Source organism: Hemitrygon akajei, chromosome 9 (genome assembly GCF_048418815.1).
Source record: "Hemitrygon akajei chromosome 9, sHemAka1.3, whole genome shotgun sequence".
NCBI classification, from domain to species: Eukaryota; Metazoa; Chordata; class Chondrichthyes; order Myliobatiformes; family Dasyatidae; genus Hemitrygon; species Hemitrygon akajei.
In genome coordinates, this window is record NC_133132.1 from 58,072,538 (window position 1) to 58,095,999 (window position 23,462).

The 23,462-nt window shown below is 40.4% G+C and overlaps 1 protein-coding gene across 6 annotated transcripts in view; it reads left to right on the plus strand.

Annotated features, from left to right (window-relative positions):
* The window catches only part of kif6 (kinesin family member 6), a 569,609-nt gene extending 546,370 nt beyond the window's left edge, over positions 1–23,239 (plus strand). For 2 of the 6 annotated variants that reach the window (XM_073056056.1, XM_073056061.1), the window contains 3 exons: positions 9,813–9,899; positions 16,433–16,539; positions 22,306–23,238. In XM_073056056.1, the coding sequence (XP_072912157.1) occupies positions 9,813–9,899; positions 16,433–16,539; positions 22,306–22,322 (211 nt within the window). In that variant the 3' untranslated portion in view covers positions 22,323–23,238. Of the gene's footprint in view, positions 1–9,812; positions 9,900–16,432; positions 16,540–21,143; positions 21,313–22,305 lie in introns of those variants that run through there. The other 4 variants (XM_073056057.1, XM_073056059.1, XM_073056060.1 and 1 more) reach the window with 4 other exon arrangements.
* The last annotated feature ends 223 nt before the right edge of the window (positions 23,240–23,462 follow it).

The window sequence follows — 23,462 nt, forward strand, 5'->3', positions numbered from 1 at the left end:
CCTTCCTTCCTTTGTTCTCCTTGGACAGTGAAGATCATGTCTGCTGTGATTCCAGGTGGTTAAAATCCACAGTGCACTTGAGGGAGCAGATCTTTGGTCACTGGTTGGAAATAGCTAGCAAGGACCTTGTGCCTGTGACAAATTGTTAAGTCTTGCACTGTACTGCTGTCACAAAATAACAAATTTTAGTACACAAGTCAGTGATAGTAAACTTCATTCTGATTCTGTTTCTAATCATTGGTCTGTCAACTACTTTTGAAATACATACAGTATAATCCTCTGCTTAATATCCATTTCACATAACCAGCTTTTACTATACGTCACTCTAATCCTTAGTTAGATGAGCAATTATGCATTTACTGAAGGCTGCATTCCCACTTACACGCTCCCAGTGGTCATCTGCGTGGGAGCATTATCTATTTATTCAAGCATCCATCTGTGTATCTGGTTATTTACCTAGATGTGTGAAAAGGATAATGGCATTCATGCAGAACAGACTTGGAGACAGATGAGAATTTTACTGTCTGTGCCTTTTAAAGGCTCTGGGGAGGGATGCAAGAGCGGCTCAGAGAATAAAACTTGGCCTCACAAGTGAAAACAGAGGTAATCCCTGCCAGTTTCAGGGCAAGTTGTGTTATTTAATATTTTAATGAACAAGTTCAAAATATGAAGGAATTTCAGGTGGAATAGAGGAGCTATATGTAAATACCTTAGGGTAGATGTTACTCAAGAAAGTGCTGGAGGAATTCAGTGGATCCGACAGCATCTATTGAGGGAAATTGACACTTGACGTTACAGTTGACGCCCTTCATCATAGAGGGGAGATGACCTGTATAAATAGATGATTGCCCATTGCAGAGATCCTCCAGTGCATTTTGTGTAGCTTCGAATTCCAACATCTGCAATCACTTATGTCTCCATTTGGGTATGCATTGCCTCTTTCTTCACATTTTTTTTTGCAATTGTGCCCCAATTCTTTCTCCCTTGGTACAATGCTGCAATTATCACAACACAGAGCTGGGAGAGTACAACAGGTAAATAGCTCAAATTTTGGAATGCTACTCTCATTACCTGTCTGTAAGTGCCCATGTCTGTGAATTTAGAGGTTGCACACTGCTTAAAATATTGCACAGGGAATTGCAGAGAGTTGTAGACACACCCCAATCCATCACAAAAACAAGACCTCTCTCCGCTGACTCAGACTGCACTCCCCACTACCACAGCAAAGCAGCCAACATTAACAGGGGTCCTCTCCCACTCTAGGCATTGAATCTTCTCCCCCCTTGTTGGATAAGATATTAATCTTAAAATGCAACATTATATTTTGCCTTCTGTTTTCTGTTCCTTTTGTATTACCTCAATGAACTTATGTATGGAGTGATCTGTTTAGCTGGCATGCAAACAAAAGCTTTTAACTGTATTTTGGCACATGTGACAATAATAAACCAATCGCCAAATAGCAATTATGCTAACCACAGATTCGACCAGCAGTCCAAGCCATGTTAATGCAATTAACATTATGGCTTAATAATTATCATAATGGATCATTCCAGGCAACTGAGGTAATTGGCTGTTAGTTTATTATTGTCATATGTATTGAGGTACAATGAGAAACTTTGTTTTGTATGACATCCAGACAAATCATTTTATCACATCAGTATACAGTATTAAAGTACTATAAAGGAAAAAACAATAACAGAATGCAGAATAGTATGTTACAGTTACAGAGAAAATGCATTGCAGGTAGACATTAAGGTGCAAGGCCATGACGAGGGAGATTCTGAGGTCAAAATGCCATTTTATCATACAAGTGTACCATTCAGTAGTATTATACTGTAACAGTGGTATAGAAACTGTCCTTGAGCCTGCTGGTATGTGCCTTCAAGCTTTAGTATCTTCTCCCCAATAGGAGGGGGAGGAGAGAGAATGTCCAGGGTGGGAGAGCCCTTTGATTATGTTGGCTGCTTTACCAAGATCCAATCACCAATGTCCACTGGCTCCAATGCAGTCAATTGACTGTGCACCATTGCTTAAAAGGAGCCACAAGTGCCCCCCTTCAGATAGCTAGTTTTGTTTATTTCCTTTCCTGTGGGCTAACAAAAACCATCCAGTGAGCTGCCGTCAGGATGCAGAAGTGTGTGATTAAACAGGAACGGTTGTGTGCAGAAACATCACCGGTGCAGCATTAGTAGGAAATATCTGTTACCATGCCATTCTTTTGACTCCATTGGGGACCTACATTTCAAGAAGAAAATTAGGCACAATTCCTTAAGAATCCCATTGTGCCTGAAAGTGTGAAGAAATGTGACCTTGACTCAGAGCTCCAGAAACCCATGGTGACATATACAAAATTTAATAATAAATTTACTTTGACTTTGTCTATGAGCTCTAAAGTCAATGAGAACCTGTACACAAACTTTATACCTGATTTTATTACACATCCTTCCACTTCCTATATTAATGAAAATTGACCAAGTTAAACTACAACTAAAGGGCTGGAATGCACATGGGATGGATGTGATGATGCATATTTGGAACAGGTATTAGAAAAAGTGCCTCTCAACCCCATCACATATAGAATCGTAGAGTCATAGAGTACTGCAGCACAGAAACAAGCCCTTTGGCCCATCTAGACTGTCAAACCTTTAATCTATCTAGTCCCATTGGCCTGCATCCATAGCATAGGCCTCCATGTACCAATCCAAATTTCTCTTAAGTGGTGAAATTGAACCTGCATCCACCACTCATTCCACATTCTCACCACCCTCTGAATGAAGAAGTTTCCCTCATGTTCTCCTCAAGCATTTCATCTTTCACCTTTAACCTATAACTTCTGGTTCTAGATTCAGCCAATCTCCATGAAAAAATCCTTCTTGTATTTACCCTATCTATGCTCCTCATAATTTGGAATTCCTGTAACAAATCTTCTCTCAGTCTCCTACACTCTAGTGAATAAAGTCCTAACCTATTCAACCTTTCCCTATAACTCACGTCCTCAAGTCCTGGCAACATCTTTGTAAATTTTCTCTGCACTCTTTCAATCTTACTGATATTTTTCCTGTAGGTAAGTGACCAGAACTGGAAGCAGTACTCCAAGTTAGGCCTCGCAAATGACTTATACAACTTCAAAATAACATTCCAATTCTAGTACTCAATAGCAACACACACAAAATGCTGGAGGAACCCAGCAAGTCGGGCAGCACCTATGGAAATGAATAAACAGTTGACCGTTTGGGCCAAGACCCTTCTTCAGGACTGGAAAGGAAAGGGGAAGATGCTGGAATAAAAAGAGTGGGATACTGTACCATACTCATTAGTTTAATTTATGAAAACCAGTGTGCTAAATGCTCTCTTTACCACTGTATCTACCTGTGATGCCATGTTCAAAGAATCATGGATTTGTATTCCCAGAACCCTCTGTTCTTCTGCACTCCTTGGCATTCTACTGCTCACAGTGTAAGTTCTACCCTGGTTTGTTCTCCCAAAGTGCAATACCTCACATTTGTCTACATAATCTTGGGCTGCAATTTTTCAGCCCACTTTTCCAGTTAGTCCAGATCCTGCTGCAAGCTTAGATGGTGTTTCTTGCAGTCAACTACATCCCCTATCTTGGAGTCATCCACAAAGTTGCTGATCCAGTTTACTAAATTACCATCCAGATAGTTGATATAGATGATGAAAAAACAATGGACCCAGCACCAAACCCTGCGGCACACCACCAGTCATTGGCCTCCAGTCAGAGAGGCAGCCATCTACTACCACACCCCAGGTTCTCCTGTGAAGCCAATGTTTCATCCAGCTTACTATCTCATCCTGAATGGCAAGCCACTGAACCTTCTTGACCAACCTTCCATGCTAAAGTCCATGTAGACAATGCTTTGCCTTCATCAACTTCCCTGGTATTTTCCTTAAAAAGCTCTATAAGATCGGTTAGATATGTCATACCACACATAAAGCCATGTTGATTACCCCAATCAGTCCCTGTCTTTCTGAAAACTTAAACATCCAATTCTTTAGAATACCCTCCAATAACTTAAACACTACTGATATTAGGTTCTGCAGCCTATAATTCCCTGGTTTATTCTTAGAGCCTTTCTCAAACAATGGAACAACATTAGTTATCTTCCTAGCTCTAGCTAAGGATTTTTAAAATATCTCTACTAGGGCCCCTTCAATTTCTGTAAAAGCCTCCCAGAAGGTCTAAGGGACTACCCTTGTCAGTCTCTGGCGATTCAGCCAGCGTTTGGAGATGGCAGCGGAGTGAGAGGCAGCACAGTGATAGGGCTTTGGCTCAACGGGCATAGGTGGTAACGAGATGAGGCGAGGTAGGTTTACCTGTGTTAATTGCGGAAAGGAAGTAGTATGTGTGTGAGGCCGGTTTTCTGTCCTCGGTGTCAGATGTGGGAGGTCCTGGAGTCTCCCAGCCTCCCGGACAGCCATATCTGCACTTGGTATGTCAAGCTGCAGCTCCTAAGGGACCGTGTTAGGGAACTGAAGTTGCAGCTCGACGACCTTTGTCTGGTCAGGGAGAAAAAGGAGGTGATAGAGAGGAGTTATAGGCAGATGGTCACACCAGGGCCATGGGAGACAGACAAGTGGGTGACAGTCAGGAGAGGGAAGGGGAAGAGTCAGGTACTAGAGAATACCCCTGTGGCTGTACCCCTTGACAATGAGTACTCCTGTTTGAGTACTGTTGGCGGGGGGGGGGGGGGGGGGACTGCCTATCTGGGGGAAGCAACAGTGACTGTGCCTCTGGCACAGAGTCTGGCCCTGTGGCTCAGAAGGGTAGGGAAAGGAAGAGGAAGGCAGTAGTGATAGGGAACTCTATAGTTAGGGGATCAGACAGGCGATTCTGTGGACACAGGAAAGAAATTCAGATGGTTGTTTGTCTCCCAGGTGCCAGGGTCTGGGATGTTTCAGATCGCATCCATGATATCCTGCAGTGGGAAGGAGAACAGCCAGAGGTAGTGGTATAGGTACCAATGACATAGGTAGGAAAAGGGAAGAGGTCCTAAAAACAGACTACATGGAGTTAGGAAAGAAGTTGAGAAGCAGGACCGCAAAGGTAGTAATCTCGGGATTACTGCCTGTGCCATGTGACAGTGAGCATAGGAATAGAATGAGGTGGAGGATAAATGTGAGTCTGAGGGATTGGAGCAGGGGGCATGGACCTCTTTTGAGGCAGATGTGACCTGTACAAAAAGACGGGTTGCACTTGAATCCCGGGGGACCAATATCCTGGCCGGGTGGTTTGCATGGCCGGGTGGTTTGCAAAGGCTACAGGGGAGAGTTTAAACTAGAATTGTTGGGTAGTGGGAACTGAACTGAAGAGACTGGGGAAGAGGCGGTTGGCTCACAAATAAAAAAAGCTTGGAGACAGTGCGAGAGGGACAGACAAGGGACGTGCTCCGACTGACAGTTTGAGATATGTCTATTTTAACACAAGGGGTATTGGGAACAAAGCGGATGAGCTTAGAGCATGGATCAGTACTTGGAGCTATGATGTTGTGGCCATTACAGAGACTTGGATGGCTCATGGACAGGAATGGTTACTTTAAGTGCCAGGTTTTAGAGGTTTCAGAAAGGACAGGGAGGGAGGCAAAAGAGGTGGGGGCACTGTTGATCAGAGATAGTATTACGGCTGCAGAAAGGTGGACGTCATGGAGGGATTGTCTATGGAGTCTCGGTGGGTGGAAGTTAGGAACAAGAAGTGGTCAATAACTTTACTGGGTGTTTTTTATAGACCACCCAATAGTAACAGGGATATCAAGGAGCAGATAGGGTAACAGATCCTGGAAAGATGTAATAATAACAGAGTTGTTGTGATGGGAGATATTAATTTCCCAAATATCGATTGGCATCTCCCTAGAACAAGGGGTTTAGATGGGATGGAGTTTGTTAGGTGTGTTCAGGAAGGTTTCTTGACACAATATGTAGATAAGCCTACAAGAGGAGAGACTGTACTTGATTTGGTATTGGGAAATGAACCTGGTCAGGTGTCAGATCTCTCAGTGGGAGAGCATTTTGGAGATAGTGATCGTAATTCTATCTCCTTTACAATAGCATTGGAGAGAGATAGGAACAGACAAGTTAGTTAAGCATTTAATTGGAGTAAGGGGAATTATGAAGCTATCAGGCAGGAAATTGGAAGCTTAAATTGGAAACACATGTTCTCAGGGAAAAGTACAGAAGAAATGTGGCAAATGTTCAGGGGATATTTGTGTGGAGTTCTGCATAGGTACGTTCCAAAGAGACAGGGAAGTTATGGTAGGGTACAGGAACCGTGGTGTACAAAGGCTGTAATAAATCTGGTCAAGAAGAAAAGAAAAGCTTACAAAAGGTTCAGAGAGCTAGGTAATGTTAGAGATCTAGAAGATTATAAGGCTAACAGTAAGGAGCTTAAGAAGGAAATTAGGAGAGCCAGAATGGGCCATGAGAAGGTCTTGGTGGGCAGAATAAAGGAAAACCCCAAGGCATTCTACAAGTATGTAAAGAGCAAGAGGATAAGACGTGAAAGAATAGGACCTATCAGGTGTGGCAGTGGGAAAGTGTGTATAGAACCAGAGGAAATAGCAGAGGTACTTTACTTCAGTATTCACTATGGAAAAGGATCTTGGTGATTGTAGTGATGATTTGCAGCAGACTGAAAAGCTTGAGCATGTAGATATTAAGAAAGAGGATGTGATGGAGGTTTTGGAAAGCATCAAGTTGGATAAGTCGCTGGGATGGGATGAGATGTACCCCAGGCTACTGTGGGAGGCAAGGGAGGAGATTGGTGAGCCTCTGGTGATTATCTTTACATCATCAATGGGGACCGGAGATGATCTGGAGGATCGGAGGGTTGCGGATGTTGTTCCTTTATTCAAGAAAGGGAGTAGAGATAGCCCAGTAAATTATAGACCAGTGAGTCTTACTTCAGTGCTTGGTAAGTTGATGGAGAAGATTTGAGAGGCAGGATTTATGAACATTTGGAGAGGTATAATATGATTAGGAATAGTCAGCATGGCTTTGTCAGGGGTAGGTCGTGCCTTACGAGCCTGATCGAATTTTTTGAGGATGTGACTAAACACATTGTTGAAGGAAGAGCAGTAGATGTAGTGTATATGGATTTCAGCAAGGCATTTGATAAGGTACCCCATGCAAGGCTTATTGAGAAAGTAAGGAGGCATGGGATCCAAGGGGACATTGATCTGTGGATCCAGAACTGGCTTGCCCACAGAAGGCAAAGAGTGGTTGTAGATGGGTCATATTCTGCATGGAGGTCGATTATCAGTGGTGTGCTTCAGAGATCTGTTCTGAGACCCTTACTCTTCGTGATTTTAATAAATGACCTGGATGAGGAAGTGGAGGGATGGGTTAGTAAGTTTGCTGATGACACAAAGGTTGGGGATGTTGTGGATAGTGTGGAGGGCTGTCAGAGGTTACAGTGAGACATTGATAGGATGAAAAACTGGGCTGAAAAGTGGGAGATGGAGTTCAACCCAGATAAGTGTGAAGTGGTTCATTTTGTTAGGTCACATATGATGGCAGAATATAGTATTAATGGTAAGATTATTGGCAGTGTGGAGGATCAGAGGGATCTTGGGGTCCGAGTCCATAGGACACTCAAAGCAGCTGTGCAGGTTGACTCTGTGGTTAAGAAGGCGTACAGTACATTGGCCTTCATCAATCGTGGGATTGAATTTAGGAGCCGAGAGGTAATTTTGCAGCTACATGGGACCCTGGTCAGACCTCATTTGGAGTACTGTGCTCAGTTCTGGTCACCTCACTGCAGGAAGGATGTAGAAACCACAGAAAGGGTGCAGAGGAGATTTACAAGGATGTTGCCTGGATTGGGGAGCATACCTTATGAAAACGGGTTGAGTAAACTCAACCTTTTCTCCTTGGAGTGAAGGAGGATGAGAGGTGACCTGATAGAGGTGTATAAGATGATGAGAGGCCTTGATCGTGTGGTTAGTCAGAGGCTTTTTCCCATGGCTGAAATGGTTGCCACAAGAGGACACAGGTTTAAGGTGCTGGGGAGTAGGAACAGGGGAGATGTCGGGGTAAGTTTTTTATGCTCAGAGTAGTGAGTACGTGGAATGGGCTGCCGGCAACGGTGGTGGAGGCAGATACGATAGGGTCTTTTAAGAGACTTTTGGATAGGTACATGCAGCTTAGGAAAATAGAGGGCTATGAGTAAGCCTAGTAATTTCTAAGGTAGGGATATGTTCAGCACAACTTTGTGGGCTGAAGGGCCTGTATTGTGCTGTAAGTTTTCTGCGTTTCTATGTAATTTGCCTTAAGACAGCAAACAAATCTTCCTCTGTATTCTGTATATGGTCCATCCATGACTTCACTGCTGTTTTTCCTTACTTCAACAGACTCTGTCGTCCAAATAAATACAGATGCAAAATATCTCCCCAATCTTTTTTGGCTCCATGCACAGATGACCACTCTGATCTTCAAGAGGAACAATTTTGTCCCTTGCTATTCTTCATATATTTGTATAAGCCCTTGGGATTGTCCTTCACCTTGTCTGTTATAAAAGCTCATGGCTATTTTTAACCTCTTGATTTCCTTCTGAAGTGTTCTCTTGCATATCGTATATTGCTCAAGTACATCATTTGTTCCTTCCAGCTCTACCAGCAGTGAACCTCCTTGTTCTTCTCAACCAAGGCCTCAATATCTCTCAAAAATCTAGGTTCCTGAAACCTAGTACCTTTTCTTTTTATTCTGTTAGGAACATACATACCCTGTACTCTCATAATTTCACTTTTGAAGGCCTACCACTTACCAAGTACACCTTTGCCAGAAGTCAAGCTGTCCCTGTCCACACTTGTCAGATCATTTCTGATACCCATCAAAATTAGCCTTTCTCCAATTTAGAATCTGAACCCCAGACCCAGACCTAACCTTCTCCGTAATTATCTGAAATTAATGGCATCATGATCACTAGACACAAACTTTTGTCACCTTCCCTGTCTTAGTCCTTAATGGGAGATCTAGTATCACACCCTCTCTAGCTGGGACTTCTATGTGTTAATTAAGGAAACTTTCCTGAACACACTTGATAAACTCTAACCCATCCAGTGCTTTTACAGTATGGGAATCCCAGTCAATATGTGGAAAGTTAAAATCACCTACTAAAACTGCCTTATGCTTTTTGCAACGGTCTGCTATCTCTCTACAAATTTTATTCTCTAGTTCCAACTGACTGTTGGGTGGTCTGTAATATAATCCCATTAATGTGGACATCCCATTCTTATTCCTCAGTTCCACCATATGGCCTTAGTAGATGAGCTCTCCAGTCTGTCCTATCTGAGCTCTGCTGTGACATCTTCCCTGACTAGTAATGTCACCCGTCTCCCTTCAATTCCTCTTGTTATATCTTGTATAAAGCAATGGAATCCCAGACCACTGAGTTGTTGGTTCTGCCCCTCTTGCAACCAAGTCTTAGCTTGTCACTGGTAGACTGGTGACCTGATGCAGGGTTTCAGCAGTTATTATGTTGAAACCCTGCATCATGCCAAAACACTGATAATTCCTTTAACCCCCCACAGATGCTGCTCAACCCGCAGAGTTCCTGCAGCAGATTACTTGTTGATCGAGATTCCATCATCTACAGTCTCTTGTGTCTCCAGTGGTGGACTGTCTCCTTGTACTCTCATCCCTGGGGAAATGCACCTAAAACATCTCAGGCTGCTCCTTGTATTACTTTGTATGATGAGGTCAGACTAGCTTTCTTACTAACACTGCTTGCTTGGGAGATGGGCGTGGTTTGTAATCTCCGGACACTAATTGTTTTTGTGGCTTTTTCATCCAATTTACAGCAGCATTGAAACAAGTGGTTATAGAAGTGCAGATAGCACTGCACAGAACAGTGCCAGGACCCTCAAAACCTCTTCATCTGAGGCCAGGTGAGTCCTTCATCTGTTCTCCAGGGTCAACATCCAATTGGTCAAGCAAGCTCAGAATTTTTATTTAGTGATACAGCGCAGATTGACCTTTCCTGCCCTTCGAGCTACGCTGCTCCAGCAACACCTGACAAACCCGATTAACTCTCATTGAATTTACAATAACCAATCAATCGACCCTTTAGACTGTATTTAGTACATAGGTCTTTCAACTGTGGGAGGGAACTGGAGCACATGATGTAGCTATTAATGGACCATGCACACCAATACTCAGGACCTTCTATAGATGCACAGTGGAGAGTATCCTAATATGCTGCATCACTAACATGGTACAGAAACTGCACTGTAACAGACAGGGAGGCTCTGCAACAGGTAATCAAAAATGTCCAACTCATCACTGGCACCAGCCTATCCGCCATCAGGAACATATACATAGAAAGTTACTGGAAAAAGGCTAACAATATCATGAATGATCCCACTCACCCTGCTGATGGACTGTTTGTCCCAACCCCATCAGGGAGGAGGCTACATAGCATCCATGCTAGGACCTACAGACTCAAAAACAGTTACTTTCCCCAGGCAGTAAAGCTGATCAACACTTCCACCCACTAACCTACCCCTTCATCCCCACCACCAGTACTTTATCATTTCCTGTCAGAATCTCCTTAGATACAGATACTCCTGTACCTACCATCACTTTATATACATACAATCAAGTTATGTATATAAGCTATCTTATGTATTTATATTTAGTGTTTTTTAATTATGGTTTTATTTATCTTATTGTGTTTCTATTGTGCTGCACCAAGTCTGGAATAACAATTATTTTGTTCTCCTTTACACTTAAGTACTGGAAATTACATTAATCAATCTTGAATCTCATGTGTAGAATATGCAGTGAATTGATGGGACTGTAGAAAATAAGATAGGATTTCTTATTTTTCTTTTGTTTTTCATTTTTAGAATCTTTTTATTGATACATAATGTGCTACAACTATAAAATGATACAAAACTTCAACAAGTTGATGTATATACAATTAATAAAGCTGAAGAAAAAATCTTATCATAAAAGGATAATATATGATAATGAAAAAAATTATAATTTTAATAAAATTTTAAAGAAAAAACAGAACCCCAACTTACTAAAAAAAAAAGAAACCCCACTAACTACAAGAGAAAGAAAAAGAAAAAAAACATTAGGAATCAACTCCCAGAGCAATACAACTTACCATCATCCATATACTAAAAAAGAATCATCAACCACCAATTCATGTTTATATAAAATAAAATTGGAAGGAAACCATATAAAATAATTCAAATTAAATGATAATATTTGGCAAAAGAGCCCCATCTTCTCTCAAAATCAAATCGAGGATCAAAAGTTCTACGTCAGATTTTTTTCCAAACTAAGACATAACATTATTTGAGAAAACCATTGAATTAAGGTAGGGACAGAGGTATCTTTCCATTTTAATAAAATAGCCCTTCTTGCCAATAATGTAACAAATACAATTACATGTTGATCTGAAGATGAAATACCCTGAATATGATGCAGAACTATTCCAAATAGAACACTCACTGTATTAGGATGTAAATTAATTTTCAGAGCTTTGGAAATTGTAGAAAATAAAGATTTCCAAAAAGATTTTAATGAAGGACATGACCAGAACATATGAGACAAAGTGGCTACTTCAGTTTTACACCTATCGCAGTAATTGTCTATATTAGGAAATATTTTAGATAGTCTCTCCTTTGTTAAGTAATAACGGTGAACAATTTTAAATTGAATTAAACAGTGATTGGCACATATCGAAGAAGAATTGACCATTTTCAGAACTCGCAACCAATCTTCATTAACAAAGGTCATATTAAGTTCTTTCTCCCAATCTTGTTTAATCTTTAGTGAGAGGTTATCTTTTTGTAGTAAAAATAAATTATAAATTCTACCAATAGAACCTCTTACTAAAGGACTCATTCAAAATAGTATCCAACAAATCAGATTCTTGCATATATGGAAACTTAGATAAGTATTTTTGTAAAAAATATCTAACCTGAAAATATTGCAAAAAGTATGTATGAGAAAGAGAATATTTACTAATTAACTCTTCAAAAGTCATCAATCGACCATCAGAAAATGAATCTGCAATAAAACAGATCCAGTTATTTCTCCATAATAGAAAAATGGGATCAGTTATTGAAGGTTTAAATTAAAAATCTTGATATAGAGAGCTAGACAATTTAAATTGTTTAAAATTTTAAAAATTGCGAAACTGAAACCAAATCAGTAAGGACTGTTTAATAACAGGGTAGAGATTTAAATTTGGAATGTTAGAGAGTTGTAAAGGTAATGGAGCTCCTAATAAAGAGGTTAAATGAAATTGTTTGATAGCTTTTAATTCCAAATCAATCCAGGCTGGTTTTTGGCTCTTTTCGAACCAATATAACCAAAAACATAATTGTCGAATATTAACAGCCCAATAATAGTCTTAAATTAGGAAGTGCAAGTCCACCATCTTTTTTAGATTTTTGTAAATGTAACTTATGTATTTATATTTAGTGTTTTTTAATTATTGTTTTATTTATCTTATTTTGTTTCTATTGTGCTGCACCGAGTCTGGAATAACAATTATTTTGTTCTCCTTTGCTTACTGGAAATGACATTAATCAATCTTGAATTTCGTGTGTAGAATATGCAGAGAATTGATGGGACTTTGGAAAATATGAAAGGATTTCTATAAATAAGTGTTTGATGGTTGGCATGGCCTCAGTGGGTCAAAGGGCTTGTTTGCATGTTGTATCTCTCTCTGATTCTATGACCATGACTCTAGAATCTAGTATGGTTTAATTAGGCCATCTCTCATTCTTCTGAACCACGATCATTATAGGAAGATCTGCTCATCCCAAAGAGTCTGGTGTCAATAGTGAACTGACTTCGAAGTTCAAAACAGCATACAGCTGTCTAGATGAGACCTCATCAAAACCTCTTAGGCCTAAGCAAGAGTTACTTATTCACTCTAACCCTATGTACAATCGAATTTAAATAACTGATAACAGGTTAACTACCCCAGCATTCACTATGTTTCCTCTCTGCTGTTACTTAATATTCTGGAAGTTCACAGCCATTATCTCAGTAGCCAGCACATTTTGAACTTTAAGGGGTAAACCATCATTTCTAGAGGATTTATTTGCCATAAATCCTAATTGAACCATTCCAGATTCTAGAGTCATTAATTCTACTGATTTATATACTATGTTATTTTTAATAATATTAGTTTCCTGACTTGTAATAGTTCCCCACCAATCTGGTATGCCATGTTACCTGTAAGGAAGAAAATATTTATTTGAAAGTCTTCTCCATTTCACTGTTCCCCTTTGTAACTTCTCATGTACAGAAGAAAACAAAAGAGCATTAGCAGGAGGAGACTTGCAAACCCTATCTTCTGCCCTGCCACCCGATATGTTCATAGCTGATCTGTGTGTAGGTGGGAAATGTCCCTCTGCCTCTACAGCCAGTGACTCGAGTTGGTAGAGCAGCAGAAGCATGCGAACATCAACTGTAACTCTTCTTCCCCTCATATATTATCCTCACTTTTGACCACATGTAGTTCATCACTTTGAGGACCATTACCATTTGCTTTAATCTGGTGTTAATATTAACATCACCATGATAAGCCATGATGGACATTTGCCCCATAATAAGACCACACTAACAAGGAATTTCAATTTCCTAATATTAACTATGATCTCCTCAATTGTGAAAGGGCGTGGATGGGATTACTTACTTACTGCCTGTTACACCACTGATGTTTAGGGCAGCAATGAAGTTCCCCCATCTATGTCTTTATAGAGGGATTCTTCATTGCTGTTTTGGTAACAATTGGGTTGTTAGCCCTGAGTTGAACCGTCAAACCTGGAGGACCAGTGGATCACTGTTAGTCTGGCCTCTACCCTTGGACCTGTTTGGCATGCGTGACCCGACCAAAATCCAAAGCACAAAGCCCTGACTCCAGCCAACAGAACTTTCTGGGTCATTGAGGCATGAAAAACTCCAAATCCTACAACAAGGTTGTGGTCCTCTTGGAGGTGTGGATGGGATAGACTTTTTAAAATACACCTGGAAGAGCTTTTTGAGTCATATAGAAACCAGAAAAGGGCCAGTATTGAACCTAATAGAATATAGAAGTAGAACAGTACAGCACAGGAACAGGACCTTTGGCCCACATTATTGTGCTGATCTAACCAACCAGTAATTCAATGCCTAACCAAACTAATCCTTTCTGTCTACACAATGTTCATATCCCTCCATTCTTTGGACATTCACAAGCCTCTCTAGGAGTCTCTTAACTGCCTCTTTTGTAATTGCCTCCACTACCCACCCAGCACTCCTTGTTTTTATTTCCCCTTCCTTAGGAAAAGACCATGCGTGTTCATCGTGTCTATAACCTTCATGATGTTATACAGCTCCATAAGGTCACCCCTCAATCTCTTACATTCCAAGGAATAGTCCTAGCCTATCCAGCCTCTCTGTTTAACTTGGGCTTTTGAGTTCTGGCAGCATCCTTGTAAATCTTCTCTGCACTTTTTCCAGTTTAGTGATGTCTTTCATGTTACAGAGTGACCAAAACTGTACTCAATACCTTACGTGCAGTGTCTTATAGAACTGCATCATAGCATTCTCACTCCTATACTCATTGCCCTGACTGATGAGTGTCAGTAACAAACAACTTCTTCACCACTCTGCCTTCTCATGAAGCTGCTTTAAGTAAACCAGGTACTTGGACTCTTAAGTTCTCTGTTCCATGACACACCCCAGGGCCTAACTACTCACTGTATAAGTCCGACCCAGGTTTTGCCCTTCTCAAAATACACCTCACACTTATAAATTCAAAGCCATTTGCCACTCTTTGGCCCACTTACATTGCTAATCAAGATCCCTCTGTAACTTTTGATAACCTTCTTCAGCGTCTACGATACTACCTCTTTTAGTATCATCTGCAAACTTACTAACCATGCCTTATACAGTGCAGTCACATTCAAAGTTCAAAGTAAATTTATGTCACCATATTCAACCCTGAGATTCACTTTCTTGCTGCCATTCACAGTAAATACAAGAAACACAATAGAATTAATAAAAGATCACATCTGACAGGATGGACGAACAACCAATGTGCAAAAGAGAACAAACACTGCAAATACAAAAAGAAAGAAAATAAGAAATAATAATAATTAATAAGCAATAAATATCAAGAATGTGAGATGAAGAGTCCTTGAAAGTGTGTCTATTGGTTGTGGGAACAGTTCAGTGAAGGGATGAGTGAAGTTATCCCCTGATGATTGAGAGGTAGTGACTGTTCCTGAACCTAGTGATGTATGACCTGAGACTCCTGTACCTCCTTCCTGATGCCAGCATGATCTGGATGGTGGGAGTCCTTAATGATGGATGCTGCTTTCCTATGACCATGCACCCTGTGGATGCGCTCAATGGTGGCCAGAACTTTAGCCATGATGGAATGGGCTGTATCCATGACTTTTTGTGGTCTTTTCTGTTCAAGGATATTGTTGTTTCCATACCAGGCCATGATGTAACCAGTCAATATACCCTGTACTACACATCTATAGAAACTTCTCAAAGCTTTAGATGAAATGCTGAATCTTCACAAACTTCTAAGAAATTAGAGGCGCTACCATGTTTTTTTTTGTAAAGGTACATTTGCTGGACGCAAGACAGATCCTCTGAAATAATAACACTGAGGAATTAAAAGTTGCTGACCCTCTCCACCTCTGTTCTCCTGATGAGGATTAGCTGACACACCTCCGGTTTCCTCCTCCTGTACACAATAATAAGCTCCTTAGTCTTGCTGACATTGAGTGAGAGGTTGTTGTTATGGCACCACTCAGCCAGATTTTCAATCTCTGTCCTATTTACGGTTTTTGTCACCACTTTTGTTTTGGCCAGTGACAGTTTCTATAGGTAATCGTTTGAATAAATGAGCAACTGCATAGTTCCCAGTGCCAAACCTTGTGACACACCACTGGTCTGTGTTCTATAGAATCAATAATCCTAACTTTGCCACATTAATTACAGATGCTGTTTGACCTGCTTTATACTTTCATCACTCTCTGACATCACTGCCTCTCCTACCAACCACTCTTCAGAAGAGTTGAGCGAGATGCAGTGGCCCGGATACCAAGTTTATCGTGAAACTACGAGATTCATCCAGTTGACTGGTTGACCCAATGAGAAAACAGCAGGCTATAAAACAGCCCTTATCTTCCAGATAAAGCCTGATTGATCTGCTGTTCATTTCCTATACCGCAAGTTGTTCTATAATAGATATTCTACTTGTGAAAAACTGAATTGTGTTTACTTTAGCTGCTGTTTTTGTAGGAGGAATAAGTGGTTGTGCATGCACTAGCACACAGAAGTATAATCACACACATAACACTCTCACGTATAAATTTTACTTCCTTTTGACTGAAGTTACTGTGAGATTTTGTATTACTGCTTTTACGCACGTGTCTCTTGTCTCACCCAGTGTGCCCTCAAACTTCGGCTCTTCCATTCCTCTGACCGGTGACGGGCAGACAGATGCTGACATTCTAGCATTTGTGCGGGCAAGGCAAAACCTCATGCAGAAGAAAGGTGAGTAAAGCTCTCAGGGAAGAATGATCTGAGGGGTGCAGGGTTGGTGGTTGAGGAAAGGAACTGGGGCAATGCCATGACCCAGCACAGCTATTACAATGAAACAAGCTCAGAGGTGATCTACCCAAAATCATCTGTACAGTGAGGACACTGTCCAATTTCAATAAACTCAGTTGCCACCCAACTCACTGGGGCATGTCACAGGCACTCAATCAAGGGTTTGGGCATTTATATGCAGGGAAGCAAGCTCTGTTATAAACAACCATCAAGAAGATCATCAAGAAGGTTATATGCTACCATCAAGAAGGTTCTAACAGCATGATTGCCTTTTGAAAGTATCTGATAGGCATTCAGGATATTTGACCATTGACCATCCTCACCTGAAAGCCAGAGAACCATCCAGGCCTGTAACTCTAATTCTGGGAATCTTCAAGAATTTATACAAAACTCCTACCTTATCTTTGGTAGCACCATTCAAATTGGCAACAGCGTCTGTAATACATACTGTAAATGAGGACACCCAGTTCTATCACATCACCCTGATCTCTATGTTGTTAAATCCATCCAATACTGGAATGAACAGACATTTTCCTAACTAAATATGAGGAAGAACAAAACAAATATAAGAGATTACAAAGCTCTGAAACATAGAACAAAGTGGGTGTCCTAATGCATGATTCACAAAGAGCAAATGTGCAGGTCCAGCAAGTGAACAGAAACCTAACACAATGTGGTCTTTTATTGTGAGAGAAAATGAGTATAAGAGTAGGGAAATTATGCTTTGGTTATTGGTGAGGTGACATCTGGAACAATGTGTACAGGATTAGATTGTTTATTTAAGAGATTTAAAACATTGGAAGCAGATTAGACAATCACTAAGCTATTAACTGGAATGGGAATTTATCTTGTATGCATTGAAGTTTAGCATAGTAAGAACTGATTTAATTGAAAAGTACAATGATTTTTGGGTGGATGTGGAGAGGGAGTTTCTTCTTGTTAGAGAATCTAAATCTAGAAGACATTATTTGAAAAATGGGTTTCTCATATAAAACAGAAGTGGGCAATTGAACCTGGGTTGCTGGAGCTGTGAGCAAGCAACTCTGTTAGATGTGTCCTTGTCCAAGCTGTCTTGTACTTCAATAACTCTTTCTGTAGCTTTTACTGAAAATCCTTCTGTGATATCCCTTGGAACATTTTGTAATGGGAAAAGTGTTTATAAGCAATGGTTGTTGTCCTTGGAAAGACTGCACATTTTCTGCCTGCAAAAAATTGTTTGTTTTACTGTAACATTACCCCTCAATTTCTAGCCATCTGCCAATGATATTTATTCAAAAATGCTGGAAAAGTAACAATTTTTAACAAAATAATTAAACTGCGCATTTTCCCATCAAATTGGAGGTCCAAGTGGACTACTACTGCTCCTAAACCATTTCTTTTTCACAAGCCTTCCAGCCCAAACTCTTTATTTTAAAATTAACTCTACCCTCTTCCTATCAGGAAGGCACAAAGGCCTGAAAGTATGTACCACCAGGTCAAAGACAGCTTCCACACTGCTGTTATAAGACTAATAACTCTACCTCTTGTATGCTAAAATGGACCCTTGACCTCTCAATTTACCTTGCCGTGGCCTTGCACCTCATGGTCAACCTGTACTATACTTCTTCTATAACTGTAACATTATATTACTTTCCCCTTGTACTACATTGATGTACTGATATGATAAACAATGTTTTTCACTGTAGCTTGATACATGTGACAACAATAAACTAACTTAGTATTGTAAGTAACTAAACTTGTGATGGGGATTAGAGACAACAATAATTAGTTTGAGACTTCTGTCTGTCCTATATTTTAGACTGACAATCTGATAATTTTAAAGATACAAGAGGGATCAAAGGTAGTGTGACAGGGTAGAATTGCCCACTCTCTGGTAAATATTTCATTAAGATGGCTCTTATTGCAAAGACTATGTTAACAGATTGCAGGAAAGATATTCAAATGCATATGGAAAGTGTTTTCTATGCCAGAATGCATGAACCCGCTGGTCGATTACACTTGACTTTTCCCATCACTGGTATTAGAGAATTGGCCAGCAACAATGGGAAAGTTTTATTGGAAAGTGTTGACCATTTGGAAGGCTAGAAGGTCACCGAAAGTTTGCATTTCCATACAGTATATCTATCTACAATACTCATACAAAGCATGTAATTTGAATTCCCAATTAGTCTTACACACATACAAGATTGATAATACAGGAAGCAAGAAGGCAATTACGTTATTCATAGGTTATGGATATTTCTTTACACTCACATCCGAATTTTCCATTTGCCTAGCTGATATCTGACTGTGGACAGATGGTGCTATCACTAATGTGATTCATTGCTTTATTATCTAATCTGTCACTGGCTTCTAGCACTCAGTAAACAGTGGAGTCTGTGATTGCAGAAATGACACATTTGAAAGAGGAATGATTTTGTTTCTTCTATTTGTTGTTCTTTCGACCTTTAACTATCCTTAGTGTTGTAGGGTCTCATTTGGACCAAACGGCCCTCAACTGATCAGCATGCTGATGTACGGAACCAAGTCGCAGCTAATAATCCAATATCTGAATTTGATGGCAACATACAATAAGATGTTCCAAGATACATTATAGAAGTGTAATCAGACCCACATTGGCACCAATCCAAAGAAAGAGATCTAAGGATGAATAACTGAAACATTGATCAAAAAGCTATGTCTTGAACAGGAGGGGAGAGATTTGGGACAACATTTTCAGAGTGTTGGCACCTGAACATTCAGTCATGCAGAAGTGTGGTGGGGAGGGACAAAGGATGCAGGGAATGCAGGTAGCCAGAGATGGAGCATTGCAGAGTTCTATATGGTTGTAAGGTGGAGGAGGTTACAGAGGACAGGAAGGTGAACTTCTGGAGAAGCATGAGTTAGAAGGCTATAATTTTAATGACAAGGTACAACTGAGCCAAGTGCCAATCATGGAGACACAAGGGACTACAGATACTGGAATCTAGCTCCACAAATAATCTGCTGGAGGAACTCAGTCAAGCAGCATCTGTGGCTGGAAAGGAATTTTCTTTGTTTCAGGTTGTGATGCAGGGTTTGACCTGAAAAATCAACAAATCCTGTCCCCCAACAGGTGCCGTTCGACCCAGTGAGTTCCTCCAGAAGATTGTTTGTCAAGCCTTTCTTGGTCACTGAGATGGATGAATGAGATGGTACAAGCACACGACATTCTGAGAAGGGAGGGGAAAAAGCCAGAGGTTGTGCTCTATATAGGTACCAGTGATATTGGCAGGAGCAATAATGAGGTACTGCAAAGGGACTTTAAGGAGCTAGGTAGAAAGTTAAAAAGTAGGACTTCCATGGTTTTAATCTCAGGAGCACTACCCATGATATGTGCTAGTGTGGTGAGAAAGATACATGGTGCACTTCAACCCATGATTAAGAAGTTGGTACAGGAGGGAGGGTTTCATATTTATGGTTCTTGGGACTCTCTTCCATGGGAGATAAGATCTGTACAAACAAGACTATCTGCATCTGAAGTGCAGGGGATCCAATATCCTCACTGAGAGGTTGGTTAGTTGTACTCAGGAGGATTTAAACTAGAATGGCAGGGGGATAGGAATCACAGTAGTAGGGGAATAGGTTGAGGACAAAAAGATTAAAGGAATGATAGCATTAGGGTTAGGATAATAGAAATGTCAAACACCAAAGAACATGCAAGTAGTTTATGCAGAAAGAGGTAGGTGGCAGGAATAGGCTGCCAGGGGTGGTAGTGGAATCAGTCATTTCGCTAGTCAAGTTGGCATCACGTACGGCAGCCGTGTTGTAAGCTCCATTCCAACTTTACAGTATGCTGCTAATTTCTGCTGGAGTTTAAGAGGGTTTTAAATATGTAGGAGTTTAAGAGGGTTTTAAATATGTAGGTATGAATATGAAGGGAATGGAGAGATATGAATGATACTCAGGAGGAGGACATTTAATACAAATTGAAATCAAGATTGGCACAACATCATGGGCTGAATGGCTTGTCTAATGTTGTACTGCTCTATGTACGCAAGTTCAAATACAGGCCATAGAGGTTCAGAAGGTAGTTACGCGATGCTGGTTGGGGAGCAATAGAATGACCACTGACTAATGAGATTCTGGAACATAAACATATACAAATCAATTTCAAAACATGTGCACAGCTTCATATATGGAGGCCTTAGAGAATGTGCTGAAGAGCTTTACCTGGCTGATACCTGTATTAGAATGCATGTGCTAATGGCCTAGCCCAGAAGCAGAGGTCAATCTCACTGGCCTCTGCACCCTGAAATCAAGCAGTGTCTAGCTCAAAGCAGTGTTGTGTGGTATGTCATGACAGACTTTGCCAGCAGGGCAGCCTAGTGCAATGATTTGACTTTTATTATTCTGAGGCTCTTTAATAGGATGTAAATGTCTTTCACATCCAAAGGCATTGAAAACAAGCTTATATATGTAATTTTAAGAAATAAATTAAAACGTGAAGCTTTAACTTGCTGCTTTATAAAACTCTGGTTAAGTCATATTTGGGGTATTGCATTCAATTTTAATTGCCTACTTTACAGGAAAGAAGTAGAAGCATTGGAGAGGGTACAGAAGAGGTCTACCAAGATGCTGCCTGGATTAAAGGGCATGGGCTATGAGGAGAGGTTGTACACACTTTGTTTTGTGGTGGAGGTTGAGGGAAGATCTGTTAGAAGTTTATTCGATTATGAGGGGCTTAGATGCAGTAGACAGCTGGTATCTTTTTCACAATGTCTAATACTAGAGGGTGTGCATTTAAGCTGAGATGGAATGTTCAAAGGAGATGTGCAGGCCAAGATTTTTGCACAGAGAGTGGTGCCTCAAATCCACTGCCTGCAGTGATAGAGGAGGCAAATATGATAATGGCGTTTAAAAGGCTCTTAGATTGGCACATGAATATGCAGAAAATAGAGGGCTACAGGCCTTATCTAGGCAAAAGGAACTAGTTTAGAGGCTTTTAATTACTATCTTAATTAGTTTGGCACAATGTCGTGGGCTGAAGGGTCTGTACTGTTCTATTTTATTCTAATGAAGTTAATTAAAAATAAATTAAAACTTTTTGTGCTCAGTTAAACCATGAATTCAAATCCCAAATGAAATAAATGGGGTCCTTGATTCTAGTCCAGGGCAGAGCTGGCTTAGAATTTGAGAAGGGATTTCTCTGTGTAATGCTGAGGAATCTTGGAAGACAGCCAGCACTGCTAGAGTTCATGTTGAGCCCAGTGCACACCTGCCATTCAGTGAATGTCTTTCTCGTTCCCTTTTATTCACTCATAGACATCATAGGTAAGCCATCGTTTATAGCCCTTCTGAATCACCCTGAACTCAGCAAGTTGTTCATCCAGCTCAGAGATATGTGGGTCCAGAGTCATGCATTGTCCAAGCTCACAACAATATCTTTGATTCTTGATTTTCCTTTGGAATGATTGCAGTGAACTGAGCTCAACATAGATTTCTGATGAGCAGTAAATACCAGACTAGCCAGCAAAGCCCCAACCCAGTGGCCAAATAAATACATCTGGGAGCAAGAAAAGAATGGGTGATGAATGGCTTTGTATGACTTTCCATTAGCCCCAAAGATAATTGGGCATAACTCCACAGTCAGCACTTAAAAAACTGTCGAACTGAGACACCAATTCTTCAGTGAAAGTGCAATGTTATGTTTTTAAATGCAAACCTTAATAGAATTATTTTACGTTGCAGGTCTAAGAACCAAATAGTTCCCGGTGAAGATCAAGCCCAGGTGGTTGCTTGGAAGGCTCTGGAAAGCAGCACTCACATTTCTAAATCAGGAAATGAACTATGGAATTTTACTTCTGATGTTGGATGTGTTTCAGAAAGAACAGGATGCAAATATTACTGTCAGTTATCTGCCTGTGCTTTCTGACTGTAAGTCGACCGTCACAACTTCTCTGCAAAAGACAAGTAGTTACAGCAATATTGTTTGATATATATGGTTTGCGATCAGTTTCAATCCATTTACTGTCCCTGTTGTTCCTAAGCCATGTTTAGCTTCCTTGGTCTTTTAAGCTTTGATAGTCTGGTCTGTGGGCATTCAGTCCCCAACTTTAATGACACGTTCACTATCTGTGCCTTTTCACAGGTGCTTAATCCTGATATTGATCAACAACAGTTACTGTGGGAATAAAGTAACCTGCTGGTTTTGTTACTGGACTAACAACTCAGCAGAAGCAAAACACAGCAGGTGCTGAAACTGAATTTTGGGCCATATATGTATAATAGTTAACAATAAATCACATATGGGATATATAGATTTCAGGCTAACATAAAGGAGAAAATGGATAGTTTGAAGAGGGGTGGGAACATGCTCATTCAGGGCATACTGTAAATACTATTTGGACTATTTGGCCCAAGTTGTCTATTTCTTAATGATACAGCCTGCGCAATTCTACAAATTTAGCTATTGTAATCAATAAAGGATTGTTTAACAAATGCAGTCTTTGTTGCTAAAAACCTAATTGGTTACTGACAACTCAGAAGGAATGCAGCCTGCTAGATCACACCTAACTCGGGCTTTGTACAGGTTCAGTGTTTAAACCCTCAGGATCCTGAAACATATTCTCAATACCATCTGTTTCACCGCAACAAATAAACAGATCAATAAATCTGCAACTCCATGAGCTTACTGAATTGCATGGGCAAGATATTGTGCTAGTTAAACTATCAGATTAGCAGCTCTGGATTCAGAAGCATGGATTCCGATCTCCCCATTATAACTGAGAAAGTTATATACAGTAAAAAAATCTTGAATGTAAATCAAAAGCTACCCAGTAGCAGTAAATTATCATTAAAATAATCATTGGTTCTCTGTGTATTTCAGGGAAAGGAAATCTGCTGGT